This window comes from Ascidiella aspersa, chromosome 5 (assembly GCF_963924565.1).
Source record: "Ascidiella aspersa chromosome 5, kaAscAspe10.2, whole genome shotgun sequence".
NCBI lineage: Eukaryota > Metazoa > Chordata > Ascidiacea > Phlebobranchia > Ascidiidae > Ascidiella > Ascidiella aspersa.
Genome location: NC_139451.1, coordinates 15930213 through 15941990, shown reverse-complemented (window position 1 = coordinate 15941990; position 11778 = coordinate 15930213). Strand labels below are relative to the sequence as shown.

Sequence of the window (11778 nt, the reverse complement as noted above, 5' to 3'; positions counted from 1 at the left end):
GATTTTAGGCTTGGTGTTCAATATGCTTTAAAACCCGCTTTCTCCACGGCGAGTCGACTTTTATCAAATCACGTTTAAACCTCAGTTGCGTGTGCTTTTAGCCGACGTCTTAAAAGCAGAAACTGGAACGGTTTTACACTAACGTTATCAATGCACAACTAACGTTAGTACGCTAGGGCTTTCGTCGACCGTATGTCCCTTCTAGCTTTGTTTGGAATGGACTTATCTCGAAATGTAGCCTACATAAAATAGTTTTAGTTTCCAACTCTGTTGCCCGCCCTGATTGACTCCTGCAGCGATTGTGTTCGCGTAGTTTTTAAGGGAAATAAAAAATCGTTCCAAAAAAGGGCATATATCTACATCAGTGTTTCTCAACCTTTTTCACCCTACGGCGCACTCGTAAACCTTTCAAAACGCTGCGGCGCACCTGACGAGCGAGTCGACTGCTAACTTTGTTTGGATATTTTGTTTTTTGCTGGCAGTTTTATTACATCAGGCTCCTAATTTTATTATCTATAAAGAAGCTTGCGGAGTCGGTTGAGTCCGGCTGCCACTCTACAGCCTTTATTTCACCCATTTACGTGACTAAATTAAGGTGGATTTTCAGCAATCCCCTCATAGGGGTGTCATATATCTCATCCACCCACAAACCATTGCTGGAAAATATCCACGATATGCTATTCCGCCTTTTCAATTTGCAGTTGGCGGCATTATCAGTTTTAAAATTGTTACTGCGCACGTCGGACTCGGACTCGGGACTCGGGTCTCAGGCAGTCCGACTTTAGCAAAACAAATCGACTACGGTACGCAGAGTCCCAAATCTGACTCCGACTCCACAGCCCTGCTTTAAAATACCATGTGCTTAATAAGACAGGCTTAAATAAAAATAAAAAAATAATAAAATAGGCCTTTTATGTTGTAAATTATAAAACACACACGGTATGTTAGTTAGAGTTCGATAGAAACACAGAATAAGGCCCGAAAGCAACAACATCTAACTCGGAATAAATCCAATTTAACGGAATAAGACCTAAATGGACAAAATAACGCCCAAAACAGTAAAAGCAGGGTGTGGCCTGGAACGGTTAAGGGACATCTTCTTTTGGTGTCGACGTTTGGGTGCCATAGGTTAAAATGCCGTTAGGGCCCCGCTGTTTTGGCACTGCATCGGTTGCCTCTGTTTGGGGTTAGGCGCGAGTAATGGGTAGAATAAGAATTTGGTTTATGTTTCAAATTATTAGGGGAGTTAGTGTTGAAGTTATGGGTGGAGTTTGGGAAGTAAAAGGTTTTAAAGGCCTTATTCTTGCAATTTAGGCCTTATTCGGACGAATTTAGGTCTTATTTTGATTTAAACGTTATTACGAGTATTAGGTATTAGTCCTCGTTTGGTCTTATTCCGAACTGTTTTTTATACCGAAGTTGATTTTGTTTTAATTGCGGTCATATGGCGAAAGCCCCGCTAGATACATGTTGCAATAGTTCCTCTTTCTTTGTTAGCGAAAAGCCAACATCAACCATTGGAACTTCAATAGGGGCTACAAATCCAGCCATATTGCTCAGTGTTTATTCACAGAAAATAGTGACTAGAGTTTATTTACAAACATAGTCCTTTATTAGAAAAGATAAATCTGAATGGCCATCTTTGATTAAAGAATCATCTCCAAATAATTTAACTTTCCTTCTCCAAATCCCTATTTTTTTAAGAAAAGCTTTAATTTTATATGTGGATGAGTGTTTTCAATTAGATCCTGTATTGACAATTTTAAACTATTCAAATGTTGGAATATGTCATTTAAATTTTTAACTTTGAATTCCAGAATTGACTAACGCCATAATAAAACCCAATACATTTTCGGTATAAGATCCAAGTGGCCTAAATAACATCCTCATCCACAGGAAATGGATATAAAACGATTAGACCGCCACCGCCTTATAAGGGCCATGTTTTTTAAAACGGCGGCGTTTGTAGACGCTGTTTTGAAACTGAACTGTTGGTCCGATAGGGGTTTGGGTTTGTTATCTATTGACCCTCTTTCGATCTTATTCCGAACTGTGTTTTATTCCGATGTTGATGTTATTCTAATTTTGGTCTTGTTGCTGGAATCCACTTTTAGTCGCAAATTCTAAAATAATACAGAATGTTTGTAACATTTTTTCCCATTTTCTCGCGGCGCACCTGGCAACCTTCCGCGGCGCACCGGTTGAGAAACGCTGATCTACATGGTGGCCTCGCATTTCTGCGATTTAAACTAGTTTCTTCAAAGTTTTTCTCTCTCTTCAGTGGATTTACTATTCTCATACTAAGGCAATTTTGCCTTTCAAAGCTAGTTGCATTTTTATTCATGGTTACGTGCTTTCCTTGCCATTTTTGCTCCGAATTCACGAGGGCAAGCCTGAAACTACGAAAGCTCGCGACTGTTTATTTGATTCACGCAACGCCTCTAGTGGTGTAAACCAACCCATTACTTAGTATTCTATGTTTATACTACGAACATTTTTGGTCAGGGAAAGTCCCGGAAGTGAATTACCAGGAGGTAAAATAAAAGTGTATGTTGAAAAATTGTTTTACAAAAGTCAAATCAATTTTAGATCAATCACAAATAGTAATTGGGCTAAATTTAAATTACAATTTTGGGCGCTGGTCTAGAATCTTACCACATTTATTTTAACACTAACAAAACGAGTTGTCAAAGTTGAAATTGCAGGAAGGTATAAATGTCAATGTGTAAGAATAAATATAATAATAATACTTTACCCACAACTTAAATATTGTTAGCAATATAAACACCCGGACGAAAATGTGGTAGTTTTCTAGACCAGCGGCCAATTTTGTGTAGATGGTTTCGAAATTATATTCTTAAATGGTGGTTTGTTCACTTTCAGATTCATGCTGTGTGTCTAAAATGTAATTAATAGTTTCTACAAATTGTTCTACTTCAGAATGATTTGATGTTTGTCTTTCTTATATGTTTCAACTTTCAACTTATTTAGAAATGTTTTTTTTTAAACTATTTTATTAACTCCTTGATTTCCGAAAATTATTAAATATAATAATAATACTTGACCCACCCACACCCAAAGGCTAGCTCGCACCCTAACCAAGTATTGTGCATTGATTTAATACTTGTTTGAATGCTCTGGTAAAATTCTAGACTAGCGACGAAAATTGCCCTGATATGTGTTTAGCCATGGATATAATCATCAATCTTGTGGTATAGTATTTCATTTTCAGCTTATAGCCATGCAAACTTGTTTCATGGGGTTCCAACTTTTGGATTTTTACTATTGCGTCATTTCACCTGGTTTTAACACAAATCTTGAACTAACTTATATTTATTAATATCAAAAACAAATAAAAAAAACCTAGGCCCAAGCGCTAGCGCAGATACATCATAGATTGATTTATTGTGACTCTAAATAAAACATTTGAAATCATTAACCCATGAAAACTGTATATGACTGACCAAAAGCACATTTGTAAAGAGACCTTAAAAGTTTTATTTGTGAAATCATAATTTGCAAGATGACAAAATTAAATAAGTGAAAATGCAATAAAAACAAATATTGGGATGGTGTTTGGCACCTCGGTATCTGTGAAAGTCAACATTTAGGCCTACACCCAGAAATGTCATAACATTTACTTGTATTTTTTCAGAAACATTACATACTTGCAGACCAGGGCTGCGTAGTCCGTTAAAAATACCCTGAATCCGATTCCGTTAAAATGTGCGATTTTGTCGAGTTGGAGTCCGGCTGTGACTCTACAGCCTTTATTTCACCACTAAAAAAATATTGGAAATTCAGCAAATTTATTTATAGGGGTGGCTTATAAATCATTCACTCACAAAACTTGGTTGGAAAATATTCCACCATAAGCTATTCCACCTTTTACAATTTCCAGTTGGCGGCCTTGTTTAAAAAATTTGGTACTGTTTAAAAAATTGGTACTGTGCATGTCTGACTTGGGTAGTTTTATGTGATCATACTCGAGTCCCGAGTCTGACTCCAGCAAAACAAACTGACTCCTCGAGTCCCAAGTCTGACTACGCAGCCTTGTTGCAGACTCACCTAGAACCCTACACTAATACTGGTTTATAGATTTTTGCAGATGCCGCACAATATTTGTTTATAGGTTGCAGGTTAGCTGTTGCCCATCGTCAGACAAAATTTATTTATGCCCATCTAAGTGTCAGCTTTTTTTTCTTAACTCATGATATTTGGGTTAGGGTGTTGGTTAGCATTTGGCTTGTTGTGGGTGAAGTTTTCATAAATTTCATCCCCAATTATTTTTTTATGATGATTGAAGTGCTACTTGTAATCCTTAAATGCGTTAAAGTTCAATTCTATGTGTGCAGGACAATCATTTTAATCATGTCAGGGTTACCGTTTTAAACCTCCAGATAAGGAATGCCATTGATTTTGAAGCATGACAAATGCCATTATATCGTTTAATGCTAGTCTGTTTGACCACAACATCATTTTGACAGCCAAGCATGCAAGACTTATATGTTCATATCCATTAAATACATGGAAATGGTGTGGAATTTATCTACTACCTTGCACTTTAGTTAAGGTGATTGCTCAGTTACAATTGTACTTGGGTACACTATGCACGGATCTGTAATGTAGCTTAATAATAAATTTCAAAGCCAAAAAGGTCGAATAAATCAATAGCATCTTGATTAAGATGTTTCGATACGAACTTGTATCATCTTCAGTTAGTGTGGTGTGGTTTGAGGGAACGCGATAACATCTAAAGTTAATCTAGCTGAGTGTTTTTTAACCTTTCAAGTTAGGGCACAAAATGAAAAACACGCTAAAAAATATAGGTCCAATATTTTGAACAAAACCGTAGAAGCATAAACAAACCGTAGAAGCATTCCATTTCACATACTTTTTGACTATTTTAACTACGTAAGTGCCAAAAATTTTCGCGATTCGCGCGAATCAGCATTCTACGGTTTGTTTACGATTTGATGCAGTGTTTTTACCTAGATCAGCGTTTCTTTACCGTTGCACCGTGGAAGGCCGCCAAGTGCAGCACGGAAAAACAAAAAACTTATTCAAAATATTGAACATATATTTTTTTTATTTTGTGCCCTAACTTGAAAGGTTAAAAAACACTCAACTAGATTACCTTTAGATGTTATCGCGTTCCCTCAAAGTAGTTTTATTACACTTTTTATTAGTAGTATGGATGACGACGTGTGAACTTGAATTTTAAATCAAACAAACTCTTTTTTTCGCGCTTTGCGCCAACACTTTAGTGCCTCCTAAACATAATTAAACACGTTTTTAAATGCAAAAACGATCCGAGGTCCGGCTGAGTCACGTTGTTCCAACATGAAAATATACAGTTGTTCCAACATGAAAATAACACAATTCTTAGTTATCATTTTGTGCAGTCCGCAAAGATCTTTCCGAGTTTGGTTTTGGCCCGCGACTAGAAAAAGGTTGCTGACCCCTGGTTTAAACCATGTTTTGTTTCAGGATTATTTAATGTTATTTAGTTTTTTCCTAAAAAACTTTGTCCTGTGATGGTTCATGAAAATTTATTGGAAGCTCTACTCCTTCAGAATAAATCAGACATTTTGCCCTGCATTGAAGTTATTATTGCAACCTCTAAGACGTTAACCTCTAGATATTACAGAATTAATGTCTTGCAAATTTTACAGGACAACAGAGACAGCAATGGGGAGCTCAAAATTGTTGAGATTGCAAATGCCTTTGGGGTTCTTGAAAAGTATGGGAACAATCTATTAAAACATACAAGGCCTCCTCAATGGCGAACTGTTCGTTTTTCCAACTTTGTATTTCACTCAAAAGTAGAACCTGTAAAAGGTTGCAAAGACATACTCAAATTGTTAGGTTATACTGAACAAGTACATGATGGTTTTGCTTTTCCTCCAACCATAAAAGATCCAAATACACATGAAGTTGGAATGGTGACATGTGACATAATTCTTCTTAAGAACGAAATGACAATGCTGCAACAAGGTGTTCACCCAAACCCAAACCTTTTTCAAAACTTACAAACACTTGGAAATGAACTTTTAAAAAAGCAAAGCCTTTATAAAACTGTTCCAAAAACAAAGTCTGCCAGCGGTTTGTCCTCTTTTCAGGAGGGATGTGCCATTGTATCTGGACATACTTCTGTTTCGCAAATACAGCATGGAGATTCAACTCCTGCCAGCCTAACAGCAAGAACTTCTCAAAATCTTGATGATTTCTGTGTTGTCTGTGGGCAAAAATTAGCTCAACTATTTTGTGCTACCTGTTTGAAAAAGCAATGTAAAGATTGTGACAAAATATGGCATCAATACCCCAACAGAGTTGGTCATAAAAGGGTCCAGTTAGCTACAATAGTTGATGAAGCTATTGTTCCAACTCAAATTGCTTCCTCATCTTCCAGTTCTTCTATAACTAGTGTTAAGATTCCATCTAAACAGAATATGTCGAGGAAAAATCCCACTAGTAACACAAATGTTAAACAAAATGTCTCCTGGGAAGATAGAATTGCACAAATAGCTGATGAGCTTTTGGGAACTTATAATGAAGTATTAAAGGTTCAAAAATTTAATGCATTCTGCAATGAAATGGATGAACAAATTTTGAGTTACAAAAATGGAGCTGCACGTTTAGATGGAGGTGGCTCATCACTTTTATCTAAGCATTTAATAGAAAGGTCAGAGTTTTTAATGAAGCAAAAGTCTGAACTACAGATTTTATTTGGTATTTCACGAAGTGACATAGCTGTTAATCACACTTCAGCATTGCCTGGGGACACCGCTGAATCCTCCCTTTTACCAAATAGCTTGGACATTAAATTTCAGTCAAATGCCCCTAGTATTGTTAAAATACCAAATGACAAATGGACAGCTGAATCTTCTACTTTTGATGGCCACAGTATTAGAGGTCCTCCATCGTGTGAGTATGTTCCTCGGTTTCTCCCTTACACCACATTTACTGATTTCAATTCAAGCATAGGCAACCCAATGTTAAGTAAAGAAAATGATGATCAAACTTTTGAATTCAATCCCAGTGCATACCAATCAAAAAACGACCAGGAAACTTCTCAGAGTATTCCAACATTCTGTGCTTATGGTGGCCCAATGACCTTGGAAGAAATTTCACTTAAAATGCAACAAGAAGATATAAGACTGAAATCTGCTGAAATGATTGACTATTTAAGGCAAGGTGAAGAAAAAGGATTCACCCCAAAACAAATTGAAAAAGCTTTAGAGGATATGAAAGCCCAAGCAAGTAATGTTTCATCTCCAATAGATTTTTTACTACAGCAAAATAAATCTACTACCAGTGAAACTGATGTTGAATTAGCAGATGTTTCTGAACTTTCAAACGCTTCAGAAAACTCATTAGATTTTAGTCAACATCCTGATATAATGGGATTTTATGACAGATTAGATGCATTTGATGCCAATCAGCCTTTAACCATTCAAGACTTTCTTCAAATAGAGGACAAACAACACATGCAACATGCATTAACAGCAGTGTACGCTTCTGAATCTGAACCTGTGATAGTTATGTTGTGTGATCTTTTGTGCCACATCAACAATTGGAAGGCCTGCACAGTTTTATCGCATTGTGACCTGGAAGATGTAATACAGGCAGCACAATCTTTTCCAGATAACTTTGTTGGGGCAGTAAAGTATTTAAATAATCAATGTATGTTGTGTTTGGAGAACTTTCCAAGAAGCAAAGTGCTTTGTATGCCCACTTGTGGTGACAATGAGTGTCAGTACTGTCAGGATTGTCTGGATCGCTATCTGCAATTTAAAATTAGTGAAGGACACATTCGTGATATTGTTTGTCCAGTTTGCCGTCTCCCAGACATTGATGGTGATGAGGAAACAACCACTCTTTACTTTAATTATTTAGATGTTGTGATAAGACGAACTCTTATTGATGAAACACATGAGCTATTTCAACAAAAATTGCGTGATCACACTTTGATGAAGATGCCTAACTTTAGCTGGTGTAGCCACTGTACTAACGGATTTCTTTTTGAACGTGGAGAGAGAACTTTAAAAATGGTCTGCCCAAACTGCTGCCAAGCCACCTGTTATAAATGCAAGAAGCCATGGGAAGATCAACATGAGGGAATTTCCTGCCAAGCCTTTTTGGAGTGGAAACAATTAAATGATCCTGACTTTCAGGCAGCTGGACTTGCCGCTCACTTGAAAGAAAATGGAATTGACTGTCCAAATTGTAAATTCCGATATGCTTTGGCTAAAGGTGGTTGTATGCATTTTAGGTGTGTAATGTGTAGCTTTCAATTTTGCAGTGGCTGCAAAAAACCTTTTAAACAGGGCCGTGCATGTACGTTGTTACAAAGCTGCTCAAAGAAAGGACTCCATGCCCACCATCCCCGCAACTGCCTGTTTTATTTGCGAGATCTTGAAGTTGAAAGCCTTCAGACTATTTTAAACGATGCTGGTTTAGAATATGGAACCCAGTCAGTTAGTGATCATGACTATTGTCAGGTAATATTTTTGATGAGAATGTAATACCTTCAAATGCAAAACTAATTCATTGTAAGGCCTTAAATAAAATAAAAAACAAACACTGGTTACAGATTTTAAATTATAGTTTACCACCTCAAAGGTTTTGGCTAATTAATAGTGATATGGGTAGCACAGAATTATTTTAAATCTTTAAACTGTAAATAGGTATGTAGCTTTTGAATATTGTTGTTCTGTTTCACTGTTTAAAACATTTATCACACACCTTTAGGTACTTGAGCAAAAAGAAACTTCAACAGGTCTTATGGATGCAGAATGTGGCCGACAAGTTGCAGCCAACAATGCTGGACTATGCAACCTGCATTACAAGGAGTACCTGGTGAGCCTAATTAACTCACATGATCTCGACCCAGCTACTATTTTTTCCGATGATGAGTTGTTAGTCTGCCTAAGGCGTGCCGAACAAGTGATCCCTGATCGTGTTGAAGGGACGGCAGATCAAGAATATCATACTTTATTACTAGAACATGTGAAACAATTGCCATTAATTAGTGAAAACAGTGGACAAGATGAAGGTGGTGCCGAAGAACTCCAAGATTCCTGACCCACACTGATCCACTACCTACCAGTGTTTCGCATCAAATTGTCTGTTATTGCCAATCCTCCCGGCAGAACAGCCACAACACTTAGATATTTTTGAGACCCTTTTTAAGATTTTTAATTTACTAACTATGTGTTTGTAGTAATGTTACAATGATTGTTTATTTATTTTTAGTGACAAAGATTGTTATCTTTTTATTTTAGTGAGGCTTATCGCCAGGTGCTATTTGTCAATTTGTTTATCTCTTTATACTTGTTCTGGCGTTTAGCTGCAAATTGATTCTTTGTTTCATTTGGCTTAAAAGAACTAGGCTGGTATTAGTTGATTTTTGACAATATGTGTTGCACAGTCTTCGTTAATTTACCCCAATCTATATATTTAAATGATAATACCATAAGGGATATGCACTAAAATTACGTTTACAAAAGTCGTCACCTCGTAAACAACAGGCCCTTATTCAGGGCTGTAACTACCACCAGTGCATCTTGTCCACTGCGCCGGGGCCCTCATAACGAGGGGGGCTTGAATTGTTAGGTTTATTGTAAATTACTTAATTTAAAATCTTGTCAATTTTATTGTATATTCTACATACGCTTAATTATTTTGTGCTGAACTTTCGCTTTTTACGCAAGTCAGAGCTTTGTTTCAAACGCTTTCGTACTTTTTTTTTTAAATGAACTTATATATTGATACTGATGAATCCAGACTACTTTTCTTGTTCAGTATGCTTACATTTTGAGGATATAGTTTAACGTTGCCATACGTCAGGATTTTCCCTAACCTGTCAAAGAATTTAGTGTTAAAATCTGCGCCAGGGAGAAATGGCAGAATCTGCCTTTATGTCCTGGATTAACCGTTCTGTATAAAATATATTGCCAATACATTCAAAATATCGAAAACGATATTTATTAAATACCAAAATTTGTTTAAATTCACGGAAAGTTAAACTGTGTTTTAGTTTTACGTTAATGTTATTCTAATTTTTGACTTATGCATGGAATCCACTTTCAATCACTATTTCCAAAAATAATACAGAATTTTTTCATATGTTTTCGTTTCCTCGTGGTTCATCTGGCAATCTTCCACGGCGCAACGGTTAAAAGACGCTGCAATAGAGCTTAAAAAACTTAACAAATGCCTAATTATCGCACTTTATGGAAAATAAAACAACAAGTATTGCCCACACCTAATGTTTTAAGGGTAAAAATCAGGCACTGATAAATAATAAGGAATTTTTTAACGAGAAAAAAAACACAATTACAGTGCTACATTGATCTAGTTATTTGTAATTCCTAAAACTGTGCTCGCAACCGGTGCCGCAAGACCATGCCAGGTGAGCCTTTGGTGTATTTTTACTAGTGCTTTTTCCAAGTTTGCTGGTAACTGTCTGATGGTCATTTTACCATTAACCCGAGAAACATGCATTAAGGTTTGCATTTAAACCGTATTTAACGATCTAAGTAAAAATAAACCTCCCGAATATTTTCTTCAAGCCAATAATATGCTGCGTTAAATCGCAAAAGTCGAAATTTTGAAGTGGCTTAATTTTAAAACAACATTGGATAATACTAGGCTATTAGCGCGTTAAAACTATATACAGGCTACAGTTAAACACTAATAATTTAAAACCTGAGTATTATGACGGAAGGCTGGGGACATTAACGTAACTTTAAAACGAGTGCCAGTTTACTGTAAAAACATTTCTTTAATATCATCGTGTAGCGTTTGCGCTCCATATTGTTACCGGCTTGAAACCCCGGCCAACCAAATGAAGCAGGCTGGCCGGTTGTGACGTCGTCACACCAGCCTCTGTGAATTCATCAAAGTGACAGTTTATTGCCTGATCGTGTTTTCGTCGATTGTCCGAGTTTCCTCTTTTTCGATGCGTCGTCGAACCGCATTGTCACGATATTTAATTACCGCCAGCTGGAATGCTGTACATAAGGGATTTCATTTTATACCAAAAACAACAGTCTTGCATACTGTTCATTGTGGAGTCCAGATCGCGTACGTTATACGGAGGTAATTATTGTACGTATGTATCGTAAGTACCTTGAAGTACTGTTTGTCGTTTGTTTAATTGCAATAAATATTCTTTCATTGTGCTTAAACCCACAAATTGGTGACCCCGACGTGATATTGAACACGCATATACCTTCTGACTAACTAATATTCTTAAATAATTAATATTAACCTATTATGTTGATTTAAATCTATTTTGTAACCTACGCTTTTGTACCTATTTTTAGTCTTATTTACCGTGTGCTATTCTTAAAATCGTTATGTCGAAGAATAACTTTTCCGTTTTGTTTTCAAAGGTTTCAAGCAAATTTAAAGCTTGCAACGCCAAAACTTCAACGCGTATAGCTGCCATGCTATGTAATATAAGGGAAGGTAATGTTTTTCCGAAACCTAAGGGAATTAAATCGAACTTTTCCATTTCTAAGCTACCTCATACGAAAATAGGCTCGAAAATAGGCTTTTTCTAAACCTATTTCTCCTTTCTCTAAAAAGAAATTTACAGAAAATGATGTTCTAATGCCATCGGTTCAAGTTGTTCCACCGATTGCACTGCCATTCTCGTCTACTGACTCAGTTTTGCAACCTGCAGCAGCTTCTTCAGCTGAGCCGCAGATGACCAACGACTTACCTTATTCAACTTTCGAAGCCGCTCCATCGTCGTTTTGCAACACG

The 11778-nt window shown here is 36.7% G+C and overlaps 1 protein-coding gene across 1 annotated transcript; it reads left to right on the top strand.

The window, feature by feature from the left end:
• The first annotated feature begins 5501 nt into the window (after positions 1-5501).
• LOC146145102 (E3 ubiquitin-protein ligase RNF31-like) lies at positions 5502-10226 on the top strand. Its single transcript, XM_083389669.1, has 2 exons — positions 5502-8504; positions 8755-10226. The coding sequence occupies exons 1-2, from the start codon at positions 5538-5540 to the stop codon at positions 9085-9087; spliced, it is 3300 nt and encodes a 1099-aa protein (XP_083245795.1). The 5' UTR covers positions 5502-5537; the 3' UTR covers positions 9088-10226.
• Positions 10227-11778: the final 1552 nt, after the last annotated feature.

Bases quoted from the DNA above. Each gene is read 5' to 3' on its own strand.
- LOC146145102 (XM_083389669.1), top strand. From the start codon at position 5,538: ATGGTTCATGAAAATTTATTGGAAGCTCTACTCCTTCAGAATAAATCA. The intron at 8,505-8,754 runs GTAATATTTTTG...ACACACCTTTAG, and splicing joins GTGATCATGACTATTGTCAG to GTACTTGAGCAAAAAGAAAC.